Raw genomic sequence first — 23,972 nt, 5'->3', positions numbered from 1 at the left:
TTTTTATGAACTTTCATTCACTTTTATTCGAGATTCATTCAGGCTTGTTCACTTTTATTCCTTTTTATTTACTTCGTAATAACTTATAATCACTTTATTCACTTTTATTTGCTTTTTGCTGACTTTACGCAGTTTTATTCAGCTTTATTTGCGGTTTATTAATTTAATTTTTTTTTTCAGATTTATTTGCTTTAGCATCCTTTTTAGTAACTTCTTTTTTTTTTTTTCCCCAGATGCCCCGTAGCGACCCAGGGAAACTCCTGGACACTCCATAGAGCCCCGACACCTTATAGGCACTGCATAGAGCCATACGGTGACCCATAGACACCCGACAGCAACCACTGGACCCTCCATAGCGACCCATATAGACCCCAGAGTGACCCACACGCTGCCCCATGGCAACCCATATCACGCCATAGACGCCCTCCACTGCCCCATAGCATCCTATAGACCCACAACTCACGCCCCACAGCTTTTCTTGACTACTGGCATTGCAATAACAGCAGCAGAATCTGTATACGTGGCACCCGATAGGGAACCCGCTACCCCCCGTGGCCTGTAAGTGCCCCAACACCCATGAATTTTTTACTTCATTTCATTCATTTTTATTAACTTTTTCATAATTTATAATTGCTTGTTTTCACTTTTTGTTGAATTTCTTCGGTTTAATTCACTTTTTATTTGGTTTTAGTCAATTTTTGTTCACTTTTCAAGTTGTAGTCAGCTTGATTCACTTTTTATTCCCTTTTTAATGACATTATGGTGGGTCTGGGCTAGGTGTGAGGCCCAGGCAGGGTTAACAAAGGCCTGGGGGTGTGGTCTGTGCTGTGGGAGGGCTCTGGGAGGGGAGTGGTCTGTGCTGTGGGAGGGCTCTGGGAGGGGCGGGGTTAATAAAGGCCTGAGGGCGTGGTCTGTGCTCTGGGAGGGGCCATGGGTGAGGCAGGGTTAATGGCAGCCTGGGGGCATGGTCGGTGCTGTGGGAGGGGCTAATATAGGAGGGTGGGTGTGGTCTAGGCTCAGGGGTGGTTGGTACCAGGGGATGAGGCCTCTGTTGGGCTGGGCCAATGAGGGACAAGGGGCATGGACTCAGGTGAGGGTGTGATCAAAGCTGTGGTGTAGACAAGGGGCAGGAACTGGGCTGGGGGCGTGGTCTAGGCTGTGGCCTAGACCTGCTCAGCCTCATAGTCTGTAGACAAAGGGTGGGAACTGTGCTGGGGGCGTGGCCGGGGTGGGGTCTCAGCTAGGGGCGGGGTTCAAGTAGGGCTGGGGGTGGGTGGGGGGCCTTGTGACAGGGGGCGTGACGAGGGTTCTGGGCGGGGTTAGTAGGGAGGATGATCAGTAGGACCAGGCAGGGGGGCAGGAAGGCAGGCACTGGGATCCGGTGGGTGGGAAGGCGGGCACTAGGACCCGGCCAGCAGAATCTAGGAACCTGTGGGTGGACATTAGGACCAGGCAGGCAGGCAGTAGGAGAGGCACCAGGACCCAGCCAGCAGAAACAGTGACTGGGCAGGCACTAGGACCCGGCTGGTGGAAGCTGGGAACCAGTGGGCAGTAGGACCTGGCAGGGTTAGTACAGGGCCGGGGGCGTGGCCCCAAGAGGGCGGGGCCATGCTTAGGGGTGCCTCCTTGGCAAGGGATGTGGGTGTGGCTAGAGTGGGGCTGGGGGCGTGGCCAGGACAGGGCTGGGTGGGTACATCCAAAGCAGGCCTGAGGTGGGACCATGCTGGGGGGTGTGGCTAGGGCTGGGGGGGCGGGACCAGAGCTGGAGTTGATGAAGGCCTGGGGGTGTGCTTAGGCTGGAGGTGTGGTTCTATGCTGGGCATGGGCCTAGCCACAGGTGGATGGGGCTATGGAAGGGGCAGGGTCAGTAAAGGCCTGGGAGGTGTGAGCTGTGTTGTGGGTTGCCCTACTGTGGGATTATGGGCGTGGTCTCGACTAGGGGGCGGGGCTAGTGAAGGGGTGGGTCCTGTGCTGGGGTCAGGCCCATGAGGGATGGGGGTGTGGTCAAGGCTGTGGGTGGAGGCACAGTTGTGGTGGGGCCAGTGTACAGGTGGAGCTTGGTGCTGGTGAAGGAGTGGGGCTGGTGTGGGGGGGCTGGGGGCGTGGTCCAGGCTGTGGCCAGGGTTACAATGGATGCAGAGACAAGTGGCTCTGCAGAGGGGGTCATAGGTCACAGGTCAAATGCCAGAGGTGAAAGGTCAAAAGTAAAAAAAGCCAGCAGTCACAGTGGAGGATCAAGGATCAAAGGTCAAGTGTCAGAGGCAAGTGCCAGCAGCTGAGACAACAGCCCTTCACAAGCTATGCCCCTGCTCACCTTCCCCAGTCTTATCTAAGCCATTCTGGGAGTCCACACCCCCAGGACAAGCCCCGCCCCCTGCAGGGCCACCCACCTCTGCTCCAGCAAAGCTCCGCCCACACCTCACCTGGACCTGTCCCCTCATGTGCCCACTTCCCCTGGTAGCCCCGCCCACAAGGCAGACCACACCCCACTCGGGAGGTGGCCACGCCCCCCACCATGTTCTCACCTCAGGCCTGCTTCAGACCTACCCAGTCCTGGCCACGCCCCCAGCCCTTGCTCCGCCCTCTTGGGGGCCACACCCCCAGCCCTGTACTAACCCCGCCCAGAGCCCTACCTGAACACACCCCTACCCAAGCCACACCCCCAGTCACCCCACCACACACACACCCCAGGCCAACCTGAACCCTGCCCCTAGCTGAGACCCCACCCCGGCCACACCCCCAGCCCTAGCCACAGCCTAGACCACGCCCCCAACACAGTCCCCGCCCCTTGTCTACACCACAGCTCCACCTCTCACCAGCCCTGGCCCCGCCCACAGCCTCAATCAAAGTCCTCAAATGAGTCCATGCCCCTTGTCCCTCATTAGCCCACCACAACAGAGGCCTCATCCCCTGCTACCAACCACCCCTGAGCCTACACCACACCCACCCTCCTATATTAGCCCCTCCCACAGAACAGACCACGCCCTCAGGCCTTTATTTACCCTGCCCCTCCCATAGCCCCTCCCACAGGACACATCACACCCCCAGGCTGCCATTAACCCCACACCTCCCAGAGCCCTCCCACAGCACAGACCACACCCCTCTAGAGCCCTCCCACAGCACAGACCACACCCCCAGGCCTTTATTAACCCCACCCCTCCCTTAGCCCTCCCACTGCACAGACCCCACCCCCAGGCCTTTATTAACCCCACACCTCCCAGAGCCCTCCCACAGCACAGACCACACCCCTCTAGAGCCCTCCCACAGCACAGACCACACCCCCAGGCCTTTATTAACCCCACCCCTCCCTTAGCCCTGCCACTGCACAGACCACACCCCCAGGCCTTCATTAACCCCACCCCTCCCAGAGCCCTTCCACAGCACAGACCCCACCCCCAGGCCTTTATTAACCCCACCCCTCCCAGAGCCCTCCCACAGCACAGACCACGCCCCCAGGCCACCATTAACCCCACCTTGGCCTCACACCCAGCCCAGACCCACCGCAATGTGATCATTATGTGATCGCTATGGGGTCTCTATGAGGCTCTAGCGGTCGCTGTGCGGCTCTATGGGATATCTATAGGGCCTGTGGGGCTCTATGAGTTTCTCTGGGTGGCTACGGGGCATTTAAAAACAAAAAAAAAGTTATTTAAAAAAAAGAGACTAAAAAGCAAATAAATCTGAAGAAAAAAATGAATAAAAAAGCAAATAAAGCTGAATAAAACTTCGTAAAGATAATAAAAAGCAAAAGTGAATAATGTGATTACAAATTATTACAAAGCAAATAAAAAGGAATAAAAGTGAACAAGCCTGAATGAATCTCGAATAAAAGTTCATAAAAATGAATGAAAGCAAATAAAAAAACGATTGGTGTGGGGGTACTTATGGGGCGCGACGGGGTAATTGGGGGCCCTACGTGGTGCCGTGCTGCTTGACGATGCTGCTGCTGCTGCTGTCATCGCAGTCCTGGTGGCATCACGACACCCTAAGTCAATAAAAGCCGTGGGGTGCGTGTTGTGCGTCTATCGGGAACTATAGGGTGGGGCGCTGTGTGGCAGTGGAGGGTGTCTATGTGGCTCTGTGGGTCGTCATGGGGCCGTGTGGGGGTGTATAGGGTATCTAGGAGTTGCTGTGGGTCTCTATGGGGTGCTGTGGATGGCTGGGGACTGTCTATGGGTCACTATGTGATGTTGATGGGTGTCTGTACGTAACTATGGGGTGTCCACGGGTTGCTAAGAGTTGCTCTGGGATGTCTACGGGTCGCCCTGGGACCCTATGGGATGTCTACAGGGAGGCTATGAGGCTGAGTGGCTCTATAGGGGATCTACTGTGCTCTGCGGGGCTCTAGGAGGTGTCCATGGGTTGCTCTGGGTCACCAAGGGATACCTAAAAAAAAAAGTTACTATAAGTGACTAAATGAAATCTGAAGAAAACTGGAAAGAAGTGAATAAAAAGCGCATTAAAGTGAATAAAGTGGTTAAACAGTGAATAAAACTGAATAAAAGTGAACAAGCCTAAATAAAATGAATGAATAAAAATGAATGAAAGTCAACAAAAAAAACTGATTGGTGTTGGGGTACTTACAGGGTGCGGGGGGTAGTGGGAGCTCCAGGGGGCACTTGCGGACCCCCCACGGGGCTCTTGGGGGTCCCTATAGGGTGCCGTGCCATTGATGATGCAAATGATGTCATCACAGTCCTGGTGACATCACAACACCATAAGTCAATAAACGCCGTGAGGCGTGTGTTGTGCATCTATAGGGAACTATGGCACAGTGGGGAGGGGGTCTATAGGGTGCTATGTGGCAGTGCAGGGTGCGTATAGAGCTCTATGGGTTGTCATGGGGCCAGGTGTGGGTCTATGGGGGATCTAGCAGTTGCTGTGTCTCTCTATGGGGTGTCTATGGGTGGCCGTGGCACACTACAGGGTGTCCGGGGCTCGCTATAGGGTGGCTACAGGGTATCTGTAGGTTGCAGTGGGTCATTATGGGGATCTATGACTCTCTATGGGGCATCTGTGAGTCACTTTGGAGTATCCATGGGTTGCTGTGGGGTGTCTATCAGTCACTGTGACACTCTATGCTATGTCTATAGGGTGTCCATGGGGTGTTCTGGATGGCTATGGGACGTCTATAGGTCACTAAGAGCTGCCTATGGGCGTCTGGAGATCACTATGGCATCTCCGTGGTTCATCAAGAGTTCATGTAGGGTGCCTATGGGTCGCTCTGGGACCCTACGGGATATCTATAGGGAGTCTATGAGGCTGGGGGGGGCATATAAGAGATCTACTGGGCTCTGTGGGGCTCTATGAGGTGGCCAGGGGTTGCTCTGGGTCACTACGGGGTATCTAGGAAAAAAAAAAAAAATATCTTACTAAAAGTGACTAACCGAAATCTGAACAAAACTGAACAAAACCTGCGCAACCAAAACCTGCGCAAACAGTGAATGAAACTTTAAAAAAAAAAAAAAAAAGAATGAAAGCGAATAAAAAAAATGGACTGGTGTTGGGGTACTCAGGGGTTGCGGGGGGGTAGTGGGCGCCCTATGGGGCACTGTGTCATTGATGATGCTGATGATGTCATCACGGTCCTGGTGACATCATGACGCCAGAAGTCAATAAAAGCTGGGGAACACGTGTTGTGGGTCTACAGGGCACCACGGGGATGGGGGGGAGTGTATCTATGGGTCACTGGGTTGCCATGGGGCAGTGTCGGGGGGGCTGTGGGTCTCACCTTCACGGGGGGGACTCAGGTCCATCCTGGGGCGTGGGCCGGGCCCGGTGCAGTCGCTCCAGCTCCATTAAACTGGACTGCAGTTAAATACAACAGGCGTAAAGCTGAAAAGGGAATAAACACCAACGAAAGTGAATACAAGTCAATTAAACATGAATGAAAAAGAAGAAAAGGGAATAAATCTGAATAAATCGCCAAGAAAAGTGAATAAAACTGAATTGAAGATCACTCAAAGGAACTAAAAAGCAAATACATCTGAATAAAACAGCATAAAAGTGAAGTAAAAGCAAATCCAAAGCAAGTACATGGGAGCTCAAGGGTGACACAAACATGCATAAAGCTTGGGGAGAACAGCTGTGGCCTTGCCAGAAATACACAAATACACTGCTGACAACAGTGAAAAAGTGCAGAAGCATACAACAGACCCGTATCAGTCGCTGAGGCTCTCTATGGGATGTCTATAGGCTGTCTATCAGGCTGAGGGGCGCCTACTGGGAATCTAGGGGGCAGTCTATGGGGCTCTATGGGCTCTCTTTGAGCGTCCACGGGGTGTTGTGGATGGCTACGGCATGTCTATGGGTCTCCGCAGGTCACTAGGGTGTGTCCATGGCTCATCAAGTGTTGCTGTGCTGTGTCTATGGGTCGCTCTGGAGCCCTAGGGGATGTCTATAGGGAGCCTATGAGGCTGGGGGCCTATACGGGATCTACTGGGCTCTATGGGGCTCTATGAGGTGGTCAGGGGTTGCTCTGGGTCACCTACGGGGTATCTAAAAAAAACTCTTACTAAAACTGACTAAACCAAATCTGAAGAAAACTGAGCAGAAACTGAGCCAAAAACTGAGCCAAAAGTTTAAAAAAAAATGAATGAAAGCGAATAAAAAAATGGACTGGTGTTGGGGTACTCAGGGGTTGCGGGGGGGTAGTGGGCGCCCTATGGGCACTGTCATTGTGTCATTGATGATGCTGATGATGTCACCACGGTCCTGGTGACATCATGACGCCAGGAGTCAATAAAAGCTGGGGAACACGTGTTGTGGGTCTACAGGGCACCATGGGGATGGGGGGGAGTGTATCTATGGGTCACTGGGTTGCCATGGGGCAGTGTGGGGGTGGCTGTGGGTCTCACCTTCGCAGGGGGACTCAGGTCCATCCTGGGGCGTGGGCCGGGCCCGGTGCAGTCGCTCCAGCTCCATTAAACTGGACTGCAGTTAAATACAACAGGCGTAAAGCTGAAAAGGGAATAAACACCAACGAAAGTGAATACAAGTCAATTAAACGTGAATGAAAAAGAAGAAAAGGGAATAAATCTGAATAAATCGCCAAGAAAAGTGAATAAAACTGAATTGAAGATCACTCAAAGGAACTAAAAAGCAAATACATCTGAATAAAACAGCATAAAAGTGAAGTAAAAGCAAATCCAAAGCAAGTACATGGGAGCTCAAGGGTGACAAAAACGTACATAAAGCTTGTGGAGAACAGCTGTGGCCTTGCTAGAAACACACAAATACACTGCTGACAACAGGGACAAAGTGCAGAATCTTACAAAAGCCCTGTGGTTCTATGAAAAAGAAACAGTGTCAATAATGCGAGAACTTTTTAAACCTTGCAGAACTTGCTTAGCCTTGTGAAACTCGCCCGTCTCATGGGAACTGTCGCTTATGCACAGTAGAATGGCTCGGAGGATCTGAGGCAAAGAAGAAAGGAGGAGGCACTTTGCAGGCAGGGAAAGCATCAAACAGGTGGATACTGACTGCAAATGGAGAACCCTGAACCAGGTGTGTCGGCTGGAGATCTCCCTTTATTCGAATAAAGCTTTAAACCTCCCTCTGCCTCAGGAGCTCTTATTGAAACCAGGTGTTCCCAACACAGCTGAATAAAAAGTGATTAAAAGTGAATTCAGGCAAATAAAAAATTGAGTAAAAACCAGTATTTATGCCTCAATAAAAAGTGAATAAATGCGAACACATGTGAATAGAAATGGGGGAAAAAACCCAAAAACCTGAAAAAAGTGACTAAAAAGCAAATAGTGAATAAAAAGAGAAAAAAGTTAATAAAGTGACTAAAAGTCAGTATTAAGTGAATAAAACTCAATGAAAAACTGCATAAGGGAATCAAAGTGAACAAGTGATAAAATCTCGACTAAATCTCAAATAAATTCATATAGTCGTAAATAAACGTAAAGTAAATCAAATTTAATTAAAAGCACTGATGAACCATGAGCCCCTAGCCCTTGCCGCCCCGCGCCCGCCTCCCCCCCACCGCTTTCCCCCCGCCGCTCCAGCCCCCTCCCCCCGCGCCTCCTGCTGCCGCCGCCGCCACCCCTACCGCCCCCCTACCGCCCCCCCACCGCCGCTCCCGCCGCCACTTTTACTACCTCGCCCGCCGCCGCTCCTGCTGCCGAGGCTGCCGAGACTGCCGCCACTGCTACTGCCCCTTCCGGCGCTGCTCCGCCCCTGACACCGCCGCTGACTCCACCCCTGACGCCGCCGCCGGAAAAATACCTCCCGCCCTACACCGCCCCTTTTATAACCTCGCCCACTCCCGCCTCCCAGCCAATCACTGCGCTGCTCGCCTCACAGCGAGGGCGGGACATGGAGGCGGTGGGACAGCGTCGTTCAATCCCTGGCCGCCTCTGCCTTAGCTACAGCGCGCAGCTGGGGGGACGCCTTCCCGCCTAGCGACCGGCGGCCAATCAGCGGTGCCCCTCGGTGTGAGGGAGCGATGGCGGCGGCCGGGGAGGAAGAAGGAGAAGGTGGCGGCGGCGGCGGCTGAAACGCGGCTTTATCTTCAATAGATGCGCGGCTATGAAGCTTAGCGGGGCTCATCTCGGCGCGCGGCCGTCCAAGAGCTGCTGGCCGAAGGTTTGTTCCGGTTTTGGTGGGCGAGAAGACGGCGGTGACGGGGGAGGAAAGCGGTTTAAAGGGAAAGCGGATGACGGGGAAAGGGGGGATAATGGCGGTTGAAGGGGACAGATGATGGGGAAGGAGGGATAATGGTGGTCAAGAGGGGAGAGATGGTGGGGAAGGGGGGGGGATAATGGCGGTTGAAGGGGGCAGATAATAAGGAAGGGGGGATAATGGCGGTTAAAGGGATCGATGATGGGGAAGGGGGGGATAATGGCGGTTAGGGGGCATAGATGATGGGGAAGGGGGGAATAATGGCGGTTAGGGGGGATAGATGATGGGAAGGAGGAAATAATGGCGGTTAGGGGGGATAGATGATGGGGAAGGGGGGAATAATGGCGGTTAGGGGGATAGATGAGGGGGAAGGGGGGGTCATGGCGGTTAGGGGGGATAGATGATGGGGAAGGGGGGAATAATGGCGGTTAGGGGGGACGGATGATGGGAAGGAGGAAATAATGGCGGTTAGGGGGGATGGATGAGGGGGAAGGGGGGAATAATGGCGGTTAGGGGGGATAGATGAGGAGGAAGGGGGGATCATGGCGGTTAGGGGGGATAGATGGGGGGAAGGGGGGATCATGGCGGTTAGGGGGGATAGATGAGGGGGAAGGGGGGATCATGGCGGTTAGGGGTGATAGATAAGGGGGAAGGGAGGGATCATGGCGGTTGGGGGGATAGATGACGGGGAAGTGGGGAGTAATGGCCATTAGAGGGGATAGATGAGGGGGAAGGGAGGCGTCATAACAGTTAGGGGGGATAGATGATGGGGAAGGGGGGGATAATGACGCTTAGGGGGGATAGATGAGGGGGAAGGGGGAGATAATAGCAGTTAGAGGGGATAGATGATGGGGGGTAATGGCTGTTAGGGGTGGTAGATGATGTGAAAAAAGGGGGATAATGGCTGTTAGGGGGATAGATGAGGGGGAAGAGTGGAATAGTGGGGTACGGGGTAGAAGAAGGGGTGTGGGGGAATGGCAGTGGGGGGGAAGAGCAGATGGTGGATGGGGGGGCCAGCACATGGTGGTTGAGGACATGTTCTCCATCCCCGTGTCCCAAACTCCATCCCTCTAATACGGAATGGTGGGCGGTGGACACCAGATGGTGATGTTGGACGCCCTCTGTACCTGCAGGACCAGGCTGCTGTTGTGGGCTCCATCGTGTGGCCCCAGCTCCTGCCTCAGCACCAGCATCACCCAGTGCCAGGACCGGGGGGCCAGCCCTGCCCGGTGCTGCTGCACCTCTGTGGGGATGGAGATGGTGAGGAGGATGATGAGGAAGAGCCCATGGATCAGGATGAGGAGAGATTAACCCTCACCCTGCCAAACCCTCTGCACATCGAAGACGTGCACCAGCTCTCCGCGCCACAGCGGCAGCCCCATGGTATGTGCAGCTCAGCAGTGAACCTCCAGCATTCCTGTCGTCATTCGCGTCATCCCGGATCCGTCCCGGAGGTGCAGGAAGATCCCTCGGTGGGTGCTGGCCAGTAGCACCCTGGGGTGCAGCCCCAGGAGCAGCCGCCCCACGGTGCCAGGGGGGTCCAAGGGGTGCTGCAGCACCTGGGGCAGCAGCTCCCGGTGCTGATCCCGGCGGCGTTCCTGGTATTCCCAGGGCTCCATGCCCAGCAGCAGGTACTCCCCGGGGGACAGGTGGCCCACCCAACACAACGAGCCCCATAGGGAACCCCAAGTACCCCATAGAGTCCCCACTCCCCCCCCGACGTAAGTTGGGGTTTGACTCTTTTATTCGCTTTCATTTTTATTCACTTTTCTTTGAGTTTCATTCAGGTTTATTCACTTTTATTCAGTTTTCTTTGCTTTTTAATCACTTTATTGACATTCTGTTGACTTTTCATTCAGTTTTCATTCAGTTTTCTTGCGATTTGATTTAGTCACTTTTAGTAACATTTTCTTTTTTAGATTCCCCACAGTGACCCAGAGCAACCCCTGGACATCCCATAGACCCCCCTTCGATCCTTTATAGGACCCCCAGCCTCATAGAGTCCCTATAGACATCCCATAGGGTCCCAGAGCGACCCACAGATCCCCATAGTGACCCATTGCGACCTATAGATACCCCATAGACACCCTATAGCGAGCCCTGGACACCCTGTAGTGAGCCACGGCCACCCACAGCAACTGCTAGATACCCTGTAGACCCACACGTGGCCCACACGTGACAACTCTTATGGTGTCGTGACTTCACCAGGACTGGGATGGCAGCAGCAGCAGCAGCAGCGTCAACCGCCATGGCACCCCATAGGGCCCCCACTACCCCCACCTCCCATAAGTACCCCCACACCAACCGGTTTTTTATTTGCTTTCATTCATTTTTATGAGCTTTCATTCACTTTTATTCGAGATTCATTCAGGCTTGTTCACTTTTATTCCTTTTTATTTACTTCGTAATAACTTATAATCACTTTATTCACTTTTATTTGCTTTTTGCTGACTTTACGCAGTTTTATTCAGCTTTATTTGCGGTTTATTAATTTAATTTTTTTTTTCAGATTTATTTGCTTTAGCATCCTTTTTAGTAACTTCTTTTTTTTTTTTTCCCCAGATGCCCCGTAGCGACCCAGGGAAACTCCTGGACACTCCATAGAGCCCCGACACCTTATAGGCACTGCATAGAGCCATACGGTGACCCATAGACACCCGACAGCAACCACTGGACCCTCCATAGCGACCCATATAGACCCCAGAGTGACCCACACGCTGCCCCATGGCAACCCATATCACGCCATAGACGCCCTCCACCGCCCCATAGCATCCTATAGACCCACAACTCACGCCCCACAGCTTTTATTGACTACTGGCATTGCAATAACAGCAGCAGAATCTGTATACGTGGCACCCGATAGGGAACCCGCTACCCCCCGTGGCCTGTAAGTGCCCCAACACCCATGAATTTTTTACTTCATTTCATTCATTTTTATTAACTTTTTCATAATTTATAATTGCTTGTTTTCACTTTTTGTTGAATTTCTTCGGTTTAATTCACTTTTTATTTGGTTTTAGTCAATTTTTGTTCACTTTTCAAGTTGTAGTCAGCTTGATTCACTTTTTATTCCCTTTTTAATGACATTATGGTGGGTCTGGGCTAGGTGTGAGGCCCAGGCAGGGTTAACAAAGGCCTGGGGGTGTGGTCTGTGTTGTGGGAGGGCTCTGGGAGGGGAGTGGTCTGTGCTGTGGGAGGGCTCTGGGAGGGGCGGGGTTAATAAAGGCCTGGGGGCATGGTCTGGTCTATGGGAGGGGCGGGGTTAATAAAGGCCTGAGGGCGTGGTCTGTGCTCTGGGAGGGGCCATGGGTGAGGCAGGGTTAATGGCAGCCTGGGGGCATGGTCGGTGCTGTGGGAGGGGCTAATATAGGAGGGTGGGTGTGGTCTAGGCTCAGGGGTGGTTGGTACCAGGGGATGAGGCCTCTGTTGGGCTGGGCCAATGAGGGACAAGGGGCATGGACTCAGGTGAGGGTGTGATCAAAGCTGTGGTGTAGACAAGGGGCAGGAACTGGGCTGGGGGCGTGGTCTAGGCTGTGGCCTAGACCTGCTCAGCCTCATAGCCTGTAGACAAAGGGTGGGAACTGTGCTGGGGGCGTGGCCGGGGTGGGGTCTCAGCTAGGGGCGGGGTTCAGGTAGGGCTGGGGGTGGGTGGGGGGCCTTGTGACAGGGGGCGTGGTGAGGGTTCTGGGCGGGGTTAGTAGGGAGGATGATCAGTAGGACCAGGCAGGGGGGCAGGAAGGCAGGCACTGGGATCCGGTGGGTGGGAAGGCGGGCACTAGGACCCGGCCAGCAGAATCTAGGAACCTGTGGGTGGACATTAGGACCCGGCAGGCGGGCAGTAGGACAGGCACCAGGACCCAGCCAGCAGAAACAGTGACTGGGCAGGCACTAGGACCCGGCTGGGGGAAGCTGGGGACCAGTGGGCAGTAGGACCTGGCAGGGTTAGTACAGGGCCGGGGGCGTGGCCCCAAGAGGGCGGGGCCATGCTTAGGGGTGCCTCCTTGGCAAGGGATGTGGGTGTGGCTAGAGTGGGGCTGGGGGCGTGGCCAGGACAGGGCTGGGTGGGCACATCCAAAGCAGGCCTGAGGTGGGACCATGCTGGGGGGTGTGGCTAGGGCTGGGGGGGCGGGACCAGAGCTGGAGCTGATGAAGGCCTGGGGGTGTGCTTAGGCTGGAGGTGTGGTTCTATGCTGGGCATGGGCCTAGCCACAGGTGGATGGGGCTATGGAAGGGGCAGGGTCAGTAAAGGCCTGGGAGGTGTGAGCTGTGTTGTGGGTTGCCCTACTGTGGGATTATGGGCGTGGTCTCGACTAGGGGGCGGGGCTAGTGAAGGGGTGGGTCCTGTGCTGGGGTCAGGCCCATGAGGGATGGGGGTGTGGTCAAGGCTGTGGGTGGAGGCACAGTTGTGGTGGGGCCAGTGTACAGGTGGAGCTTGGTGCTGGTGAAGGAGTGGGGCTGGTGTGGGGGGGCTGGGGGCTGTGGCCAGGGTTACAATGGATGCAGAGACAAGTGGCTCTGCAGAGGGGGTCATAGGTCACAGGTCAAATGCCAGAGGTGAAAGGTCAAAGGTCAGTGTGAGGTATCACAGGTAAAAAAAGCCAGCAGTCACAGTGGAGGATCAAGGATCAAAGGTCAAGTGTCAGAGGCAAGTGCCAGCAGCTGAGACAACAGCCCTTCACAAGCTATGCCCCTGCTCACCTTCCCCAGTCCTATCTAAGCCATTCTGGGAGTCCACACCCCCAGGACAAGCCCCGCCCCCTGCAGGGCCACCCACCTCTGCTCCAGCAAAGCTCCGCCCACACCTCACCTGGACCTGTCCCCTCATGTGCCCACTTCCCCTGGTAGCCCCGCCCACAAGGCAGACCACACCCCACTCGGGAGGTGGCCACGCCCCCCACCATGTTCTCACCTCAGGCCTGCTTCAGACCTACCCAGTCCTGTCCTGGCCACGCCCCCAGCCCTTGCTCCGCCCTCTTGGGGCCACACCCCCAGCCTGGGCACACCCCCAGCCCTGTACTAACCCTGCCCAGAGCCCTACCTGAACACACCCCTACCCAAGCCACACCCCCAGTCACCCCACCACACACACACCCCAGGCCAACCTGAACCCTGCCCCTAGCTGAGACCCCACCCCGGCCACACCCCCAGCCCTAGCCACAGCCTAGACCACGCCCCCAACACAGTCCCCGCCCCTTGTCTACACCACAGCTCCACCTCTCACCAGCCCTGGCCCCGCCCACAGCCTCAATCAAAGTCCTCAAATGAGTCCATGCCCCTTGTCCCTCATTAGCCCACCACAACAGAGGCCTCATCCTCTGGTACCAACCACCCCTGAGCCTACACCACACCCACCCTCCTATATTAGCCCCTCCCACAGCACAGACCACGCCCCCAGGCCATTATTAACCCTGCCCCACCCATACCCCTCCCACAGCACAGACCATGCCCTCAGGCGTTTATTAACCCCGCCCCTCCCATAGCCCCTCCCACAGCACAGACCACGCCCCCAGGCCGCCATTAACCCTGCACCTCCCTTAGCCCTCCCACAGCACAGTCCACACCCCTTTAGAGCCCTCCCACAGTACAGACCACACCCCCAGGCCTTTATTAACCCCGCCCCTCCCAGAGCCCTCCCACAGCACAGACCACACCCCTCCCAGAGCCCTCCCACAGCACAGACCACGCCCCCAGGCCACCATTAACCCCACCTTGGCCTCACACCCAGCCCAGACCCACCGCAATGTGATCATTATGTGATCGCTATGGGGTCTCTTTGAGGCTCTAGCGGTCGCTGTGCGGCTCTATGGGATATCTATAGGGCCTGTGGGGCTCTATGAGTTTCTCTGGGTGGCTACGGGGCATTTAAAAACAAAAAAAAAAGTTATTTAAAAAAAAGAGACTAAAAAGCAAATAAATCTGAAGAAAAAAATGAATAAAAAAGCAAATAAAGCTGAATAAAACTTCGTAAAGATAATAAAAAGCAAAAGTGAATAATGTGATTACAAATTATTACAAACCAAATAAAAAGGAATAAAAGTGAACAAACCTGAATGAATCTCGAATAAAAGTTCATAAAAATGAATGAAAGCAAATAAAAAAATGATTGGTGTGGGGGTACTTATGGCGTGCGACGGGGTAATTGGGGGCCCTACGTGGTGCCGTGCTGCTTGACGATGCTGCTGCTGCTGCTGTCATCGCAGTCCTGGTGGCATCACGACACCCTAAGTCAATAAAAGCCGTGGGGTGCGTGTTGTGCGTCTATCGGGAACTATAGGGTGGGGGGCGGGAGGGGTGTCTATGTGGCTCTGTGGGTCGTCATGGGGCCATGTGGGGGTGTATAGGGTATCTAGGAGTTGCTGTGGGTCTCTATGGGGTGCTGTGGACTGTCTATGGGTCACTATGTGATGTTTATGGGTGTCTGTACGTAACTATGGGGTGTCCACGGGTTGCTAAGAGTTGCTCTGGGATGTCTACGGGTCGCCCTGGGACCCTATGGGATGTCTACAGGGAGGCTATGAGGCTGAGTGGCTCTATAGGGGATCTACTGTGCTCTGCGGGGCTCTAGGAGGTGTCCATGGGTTGCTCTGGGTCACCAAGGGATACCTAAAAAAAAAAGTTACTATAAGTGACTAAATGAAATCTGAAGAAAACTGGAAAGAAGTGAATAAAAAGCGCATTAAAGTGAATAAAGTGGTTAAACAGTGAATAAAACTGAATAAAAGTGAACAAGCCTAAATAAAATGAATGAATAAAAATGAATGAAAGTCAACAAAAAAAACTGATTGGTGTTGGGGTACTTACAGGGTGCGGGGGGTAGTGGGAGCTCTATGGGGCACTTGGGGACCCCCCATGGGGCTCTTGGGGGTCTCTATAGGGCACTATGCCATTGATGATGCGGATGATGTCATCACTGTCCTGGTGACGTAACGACACCATGAGTCAATAAAAGTCGTGAGGCTTGTATTGTGCATCTATAGGGAACTACGGGGCAGTGGGGAGGGGGTCTATAGGGTGCTTTGTGGAGTGCAGGGAGTGTATAGGGCTCTATGGGTTGTCATGGGGCCAGGTGTGGGTCTATGGGGTATCTAGCAGTTGCTGTGGGTCTCTATGAGGTGTCTATGGGCAGCTGTGGCACATAGAGGGTGTCCAGGGCTCGCTATAGGATGTCTATAGGGTACCTATAGGTTGCAGTGGGTCATTATGGGGATCCATGGGTTTCTGTGTGGCATCTATGAGTCACTTTGGAGTATCCATGGGTTGCTGTGGGGTGTCTATCGGTTACTGTGGGTCTCTATGGGACGTCTATCAGGTGTCCATGGGCTGCTGTGGATGGCTATGTGCTGTCTATGGGTCACTATGGACTGTCTGTGGGTCTCTCTAGATCACTACGGCGTGTCCATGGTTCATTAAGAGTTTCTGTGAGGTGTCTATGGGTCGCTCTGGGACCCTACAGGATGTCTATAGCGAGTCTATGAGGCTCGCGGGGGCTATAGGGGATCTACTGGGATCCATGGGGCTCTATGAGGTTTCCATAGGTTGCTCTGGGTCACTATGGGGTATCTAAACAAAAAATGCTATTAAAAGTGACTAAGTCAAATCTGAAGAAAACTGAATAAAAAGTGAGCAAAAACTGAGAAAAAAAGTGAGCAAAAAAGTGAAAGTGAGGAAAAAGTGATCAAAAATTAGTAAAAGTGAACAAGCCTGAATAAAGCTCGAATAAAAGTGAATGAAAGTTTAAAAAAGAAAGAATGAAAGCGAATAAAAATATCAACTGGTGTTGGGGTTCTTACGGGTTGTGGGGGGGTAGTGGGGCCCCTACGGGGCACTGTGTCATTGATGATGCTGATGATGTCATCACGATCCTGGTGACGTCATGACGCCAGGAGTCAATAAAAGCTGGGGAACACGTGTTGTGGGTCTATAGGGCACTATGGGGCTGGGCGCGAGGGGGGTGTCTATGCATCGCTGTGGCGTATCTATGGGGTGTCACTGGGTCGCCACGGGGCAGTGTGGGGGTGGCTGTCGGTCTCACCTTCACAGAGGGCTCAGCTAGATCCTGCGGCATGGGCCGAGCCCGGTGCAGTCACTCCGGCTCCATTAAACTGGATTGCAGTTAAATACAACAGGCATAAAGCTGAAAAGTGAATAAACACCAATGAAAACAAATCAACCTGAATAAAACTCAATAAAAGTGAATTAAATGTGAATGAAAAAGAATAAAAGGGAAGAAATCTGAAGAAATCTCCAAGAAAAGTGAATAAAACTGAATTGAAGATCTCCCAAAGGAACTAAAAAGCAAACAAATCTGAATAAAACAGCAGAAAAGTGAATTAAAAGCAAACCCAAAGCAAGTACATGGGAGTTCAAAAGTCACTGAAGGTGAATAAAAAGCCTGAATAAACCTGCATAAAGCTACTGGAGAAAAGCTGTGGCCTTGCCATGAATACACAACCTGCTGAGAACAGTGAAAAAGTGCAGAATCTTACAAAAGCCCTGTGGTTCTCTGAAAATGAAACAGTGTAAATAATGTGGTAACTTGTTAAACCTTGCAGAACTTGCTTAGCCTTGTGAAACTCGCCTGTCTCGTGTCGCTTATGCATGTGGAACGGGCAATTCCACCAGAAGTGTGTAGGCTTAAATTATAGGTTTAAACTAACAACAGTGTGTGTTACTTTAACGTAGTAAAATACAGCAAACTGTTCTAACTTGCTGACACGAAGGGACTAAGGAATGTCTGGCTGACAGGAGAAGGAACATCACGGGACTGACAACAACTAACAATAGTGTGTGTGTCTTTAACATAGTAAAATACAGCAAACTGTGGCTCAGTCACTCAGGAGACTCTGGTAAAATACTGTAACCAAAGGTGCCCATTGTACAAACTGGATTTTGGGGAAAAGTGGCCTGTGAACGACACTATTAATTATAATACATTGTTACAATTGATGTTATTCTTGAGACGAGAAGGAAAGTGGGATGAAGTAGCTTATGCAAAAATGTTTTTCACTTTGAGAAATCATTGGGAATGGCAAAAGGATTGTAGTTTTAATATTGCACCCCAGGACCCGTTAGTATTGCTTTTGGAGAAAGATAGTAAAATTCGCTTAAACACTGTTGCTCTTTGTGCAGCATAGGACAGTTACGCACTAAACGTCTGAGGAATCCAGCGGAGGAGGATTTGGATTTGATGATAGCCTCCCAGAGAAGGGGCATTGTGAATAACAGGGCCAAAGGTGCTGACAATAAGAATCAAGCACAAGCACAAGCACAGGCAGAGGCACCGGAAGGGGAGATGTTAGAGGGGGCTGAATGTTTTAGCCCTATGGCAGGGCAAACTAGGGGAAAAGGAGGGGAAAATGTGATTGTGTCTTTAAGACAAGCTATGGGCAATGACGCTCCGGTCACAATAAAGGTTCCCTTTACCATTCTAGATTTGTATGTTTGGAAACAAGTGGCTGGTAATCATGCATCATGTTTGTGAGAGTGTTGGCAGGGATATCATTATCCATATGGCTTGGACCACGGTAGAGCAACAAATAACAGCAAGCACAGTAGCAGGTACAGTGAATCTTCATGTACCTACTGCTGATCTTAACTGGGATCCTAATTGGGACCAGGACAGGCAGGCTTTGAAACAATATCAGAAGTGGATTTTATTCGGTATTAGGAATGCGGTCCCCAAGGCAGTGAGCTGGTCTAAGCTATACGAAATAAGGCAAGATATAAATGAATCACCCTCTGGATTCATGGAAAGATTAAAAGAGGTGATGAGTAAAAGGTACAAAAGCTTGAGGGAGAGGACCAATATGATTTGGGAAAAATAATCAATGTGGCCTGGGAGACCTATCACAATCGCACCACCAGTGCTCTGGTGCAAGTTCCCCAAAATGGTTCAAATGGTGGTGGAAAGGGGTTCGAGTCCTCGATTATTAATACTGTTGGTTGATACAATATTGTGTATTGTGGGTTAATCTGTTATTGTATATGTGAGGGCATAAGATAAGCTCCAGAGTAAAATTGAAAGGGTGGAGGGGGGAGGAGGGAAGAAAAAGAAAACATTGTTGACTGTTGCTTTCACCCAGGAAAGCAGGAAAGGGGTGAGCGGCCCGGGAGGAAGGGGTCGGAAAGAAGGATTATATGGAAAGGTCTGTGAACAGGCTCCATGGGTTCACTTAGAGAATGATCGGTGTGCAATTTGTAAACAGAGGGAGCACTGGGAGAGAGAATGCCCTCAGAACCAAAATAAACACTGGAGATTTAGTGGAATGTCAGGGCAGGCAGAGAAATCAATGACTTTAAACGAAGATTGAGGAGGAGCAGAAGAAGATTTGAAACCCTCCCCAACAGAGCCCCTGGTTACAGTTAGGTTGGGGAATGATAAGGTAAAATTTCTTGTAGAAACAGAAGCTACTCATTCTGTTATACTTGTAAAGGGCAATTAAGCAAGCAAACAGCTTCAGGCATTGGTGTCACAGGGTGGACAGGAGCCTGACCTTTCTTTCAACCTTAAAAATTGACAAACAGATGTTGACGCATGAATTTCTTTACATGCCTGAGTGCCCCATGCTGTTATTGGATAGAGATATACTGAGTAAATTACATGCATAAGTTACATTTAAAGAAAGAAAAAATCAGATACATGTTCCTGATGAAAAGGCTGTGGAGGCCTGAGTTTTTATGTTACAGAAACCAGCCACTGAGCTAGGTATACCAGAGGAAGTGGGGAACACAGTCACCCCACTAGTATGGGCTGCTGGAGCACTGGGACGATCACGAAATGCAGAACCAGTAACTATTCATCTGAAACCAAACATCAGACTGGTAAGACAGAAACAATATCCTAGAAAACTGGAAGCAAGAAAAGGACTAAAGCCTCTAATAGGAAAAATTTATTGAGTACTTTGGGACAAAAATGAATGGTATTTGTACCTCACACGCTAACAAACAGCCTGGAACAGAAAAGCAGTCAGTGACCTTCCCCAAACAGGCTACTAAAACATCAGGTTGTGCTTTTAGAACAAGATGATGTAGAATTGAAAGTAACTAGCATTTTGAACCCAGCAGTGTTCATGAGAACCGATCCAGAAGCAGGAGAGCTGACTCACAACTGCTTATAGACTATTGAGCAGGTGTATTCCAGTCATACTGACCTACAAGATACATTCCTGAAGGATGAGGACTATGAACTGTTTGTGGATGGGAGCAGCTTTAAAAAGTGAAACTGGAAAGCAGGATACGCTGTGGTAACCAAACATGAGAAGATAATAGAGGCTAAAGCCCTGACCCCCCAACATATCAGCACAGAAAGCTGAGCTGATCGTGCTACTGAGAGTTCTGGAATTGTCAGAAAGTCAAAATTTGCTTTTGAAATTGTTCATGCCCATGGTGTCACATGGAAAGAAAGGGAATTGTTAACCTCTCAGAGGTCCCCTATAAAATGTAGACAAATAATGCAGGAACCTCGTTTACGAAATAATTCTTACCATGCTAAGAGACCCCACCTGGAACAACAAAGATAATTGTCCAGGAGACTATTGGTGTCTATATGGGTTGCTGTGGGTTGCTATTGCATGTCTATTAGTTGCTGTGGATCTCTATGAGACATCTATAGAGTGGCTATGGGGATGGGAGGCACCCGGGATGGATGCAGGATGATGGGAATTAAGACAGGGATGCTGGTGGTTCACTGCTGAGCCCCACATGCCACAGGGCTGACACAGTAGTGCAGGGAGCTGTTGCACACCTTTGATGCGCAGACGTTTCAGCAGGGTGAGGGTTAATCTATTCTCATCCTCATACTGATCAATGGGCTCTTCCTCATCATCCTCCTCACCATCTCCATCCCCACAGAGGTGCAGCAGCACCGGGCAGGGCTGGCCCCATGGCCCCGGCACCAGGTGATGCTGGCGCTGAGGCAGGAGCTGGGGCCCACAAGATGGAGCCCACAACAGCAGCTGGGTCCTGCAGGTACAGAGAGTGTCCAACATCACCATCTGGTGTCCCCCATCTGCCATTCCATATTGAAGGCATAGAGTTTGGGACATAAGGATGAAGAACATGTCCTCACCCACCATGTGCTGGCCCCCCCATCTACCATCTTGTCGCCCCCATCCACCGTCTGCTCTTCCCCCCACCGCCATTTTGTCTTACCCCACACCACCATTCTCCCTCCACCCCTTCTTCTATCCCGTACCCCACTACTCCCCCTTTTTGCATCAGCTATCCCCTTTAACCGCCATTATCCCCCCTTCCCTATCATCTATCCCCTTTAACCACCATTATTCCCCCTTCCCTATCATCTGTGCCCTCTAACAGCCATTATCCCCCCTTCCCTACTATCTATCACCTTTAACTGCCATTATCCTCGCCTTCCCTACCATCTCTCCCCTCTAACAGTCATTTATCCCCCCTTGCCCATCATCTATCCTCTTTAACCGCCATTATCCCCCCCTTCCCCATGATCTATCCCCTTTAACCGCTCCCCGCCCCCCCCGCCACGGCCGTCTTCCCCCACGCCAGAGCTGGAACAAACCTTCACCCAGCAGCTCCTGGATGGCCCCGCGCCGAACTAAGCCCCACTAAGCTTCACAGCCGCGTATCTGTTGAAGATAAAGCCGCGTTTCCGCCACTGCCATCTTCCCCTCCTTCCTCCCCGGCCGCTGCCATCACTCCCTCACACCGAAGCTCACCGCTGATTGGCCGCCGGTCGCTAGGCGGGAAGGCGTCCCCCCAGCTGCGCGCTGTAGCTAAGGGAGAGGCGGCCAGGGATTAGACGATGCTTTCCCACCACCTCCATGTCCCACCCTCGCTGTGAGGCGAGCAGCGCAGTGATTGGCTGGGAGGCGGGAGCGGGCGAACTAGTCAAAGGAGAAAACATGCAGTCAGAAACCTATTTTCTCGCAACTCCTCTTCCACTCTAGCAGGGGTAGATGGTTTCTCCACCCCACAGCAGGCTGCAGAGGAGATCCCCAACAGCGATGACATGTTTTTTTTCCCAGAAATTTGCAGGGGTCATGACTCACGCTTTGTCCCTGGCTACCCACGGTCAAATACGTACTCCTTGGAGCCCAGAACAGCCGCAGCACCTCTCCGCCTCGATGACCCTCGGCGGGACGACATTGACGATACAAGCACCCGGAAGTCTGCGGACTGCATTTTCCGCCCAGCAGGCCTCTTCATGGCGCGGCACGGTGCATACGGCCCAGTGGGGCAGCGCGGCGCGATGTGGGGGGCAGCAATCAGTGCCGCAGCCGGTACCGCCGCTAACGGCTCCTCCGTATTGGAGTCGCGCGTCCCACAGGTACACCTGTGCGCGACAAGGGGGACACGTGACGCGGGACCGCACTCCAGCCCATCAGCGAGCCAAGCGAGGCATCCCGCCCGCCCCCACAGCCAGCGAGGCCGCCCCCGTTGCTAAGGAAGTGAGGTCACGGAATATGGCGGCTTGGAGCCGAGGGGTGTGAGGGGTTTGTGCTGCGTGGAATCCGCGTCCATCCATCCCTAGGCCTGTGGCGGCGGCGCTGCGTTTCTCGCTAGCATCAAGCGGAAGACTCAAAGCCACGATGGCACCAGGAACCGCAGGGCTGTGAGGCAGCAGAGCGCGAGCCGGCAGGCCGGGCAGGGCAACAGAACCGAGTCGCGGACGAACCAGGTTGCCGCCATGGAGCTGAGGGTTGGGAACCGGTACCGGCTGGGCCGGAAGATCGGGAGTGGCTCCTTTGGGGACATCTACTTGGGTAAGGAGGATGGCTTGCTGGGGATGTATCTGGCAGCTCTGTGGAGAACGTCAGGGGTCGGGTCGGGATGGGTGCTGCTCTCAGCTGTGCCCGCTCCCAGCCCCCGGCGAGAGTGGGCTGGGGACAACCTCCGGGGCCTCATTTCACCCCGGCTGGAGCTCGAGCCGCGCTACTGACCAAAAAATGCCCTTTGATATGAAGTACCTTTCTAATTGTACAACAATAACAGTTTGATATTTCGTTGACATCATGTCCTAATTTGGATAGTGTGGAAATCGGGAATTCTAGCTTATTTAGCCGCCACTTCCCATTGTTGTCTTGTGACCTTGGGTGTTGTTAATCTTCTCATCTGTAAAATCGGGATAGGGGTATAAATCCCTTCATTTGGAAAACAAACAAACAAGCAAACCGAACAACCCAACACAAAGCAAACCCCCCAAAACCCCAAACCCACCATGTTCAGAAAAATGTTTTGGGAAAGTAATGTACATTGGTGTTAAACATCACTGCAGTGGACTAGGAAGAATTGCTGCCACAGGAATGTTCCTCTCTCCTGTGAGGCCTAACAAAAAAAAAAAAAAAAAAAAAATTACACAACTGCAGATGACGAGGTTGCAATTAAAGAAACCTTCAAATCCTTCCAAGAATCATCAGTTTGTCTATCCTGTTGCTTGAATGTTGCCCTAATGCCTTATTGCAAGTATCTTGTTCTGCTACTGTGATTTCTATGCAATTGTAAAATTTGCAGGATTGGCATTGTCTTTGCCTGACCATTTGTGTAGCTCTTTATCATAATGGCTCACTGCTTGTGATTATGACAAGCAGTGGTGGGTACAAGAAGTTTTGAAAGCAAGTATTTATAAAATAATATATTCTGCAAACTCTGAAACTACAAGAAATGGGTTAAATCCAGAGAAATATGCATTTTAATTCTTGTAGGTAGAAACTAGTACCCTGCTTTTGAAAACCGTGGCAAGTTTAAAAAGCAAGTCAAAAAGGTGGGGAAGGAAGTTGCAGGGGCTAGGGTATGTTAACTGCACGCATCTGGAGAGTAAAAACATGTCTTTAGCTAACATGTGGTATGTTTGGCAGTATGAGAGGTGTTTCTGTTTCCTAGACAGCAGTGCTTCACGTTGCAGTGCACAGCTTGCATTCCAAACTAATTTGTTAGATAAAGGTGCTTGTCTGCAGATAATGAAATACTGGTTATCTGTAATACAGATCATATACCTGATAAAAAAATCCATGTCTTTAGCTGAAGGCGTGTTGTTGTATAGAGGCACAGAACATGAATCTTTTTCTCTGCAATGCTTGCATGAAAGATTGAAGACTGTTGTGAGAAATATGGTGGTAATACTTGTGCAAAAATCCTTATTAGCTCTCATTGGGATTTTGAATAGAGATTAAGACAGCAGTTAGAATTTGAAAAATCTTAAAATGATTTGAGAAACCTCCTTTAATATTTGAATACTGCTCAGGTAAGTCAGATTACATTTTAGTATAAATTTGAAATGCTGCATTTTGCACTAGAATTCCTCATCCTCAGTTTTTGACCTCTTCTTTTTATCTCAAAGTAGCTGGTGTGGATTTACATTTAGGGCTTGCTGC

The 23,972-nt window shown here is 51.7% G+C and overlaps 1 protein-coding gene and 3 long non-coding RNA genes across 9 annotated transcripts in view; 2 read left to right on the top strand and 2 right to left on the bottom strand.

Moving 5' to 3' along the window:
• Positions 1-1,682: 1,682 nt before the first annotated feature.
• On the top strand, positions 1,683-17,402 carry LOC115616697. Its single transcript, XR_003994357.1, has 2 exons — positions 1,683-2,190; positions 13,183-17,402. It is a non-coding gene; the product is annotated as an uncharacterized LOC115616697 (long non-coding RNA).
• LOC115616695 lies at positions 3,730-8,228 on the bottom strand. Of its 2 annotated transcripts, none has more exons than XR_003994353.1 (4): positions 8,106-8,228; positions 6,858-6,960; positions 5,732-5,835; positions 3,730-4,386 (listed from the first exon to the last, which is right to left on the bottom strand). It is a non-coding gene; the product is annotated as an uncharacterized LOC115616695 (long non-coding RNA). The 2 variants fall into 2 exon arrangements; XR_003994354.2 differs by lacking the exon at positions 8,106-8,228 and adding an exon at positions 7,334-7,412.
• LOC115616698 lies at positions 16,291-22,022 on the bottom strand. Of its 2 annotated transcripts, XR_003994358.2 has the most exons (5): positions 21,686-21,999; positions 21,318-21,485; positions 21,161-21,227; positions 20,372-20,589; positions 16,291-16,762 (listed from the first exon to the last, which is right to left on the bottom strand). It is a non-coding gene; the product is annotated as an uncharacterized LOC115616698 (long non-coding RNA). The 2 variants fall into 2 exon arrangements; XR_003994360.2 differs by lacking the exon at positions 20,372-20,589 and having other exon boundaries at positions 21,686-22,022.
• The window catches only part of CSNK1D (casein kinase 1 delta), a 22,097-nt gene continuing 20,134 nt past the window's right edge, over positions 22,010-23,972 (top strand). The window contains exon 1 of one of the 4 annotated variants that reach the window (XM_030506271.2): positions 22,010-22,364. In XM_030506271.2, coding sequence (XP_030362131.1) covers positions 22,289-22,364 — 76 coding nt within the window. In that variant the 5' untranslated portion in view covers positions 22,010-22,288. The remainder of the gene's footprint in view (positions 22,365-23,972) is intronic. The other 3 variants (XM_030506270.2, XM_030506268.2, XM_030506269.2) reach the window with 3 other exon arrangements.

The sequence above is a fragment of the Strigops habroptila genome, chromosome 14 (assembly GCF_004027225.2).
Source record: "Strigops habroptila isolate Jane chromosome 14, bStrHab1.2.pri, whole genome shotgun sequence".
Taxonomy (NCBI): domain Eukaryota; kingdom Metazoa; phylum Chordata; class Aves; order Psittaciformes; family Psittacidae; genus Strigops; species Strigops habroptila.
This window is presented reverse-complemented; position numbering and strand designations above follow the sequence as displayed.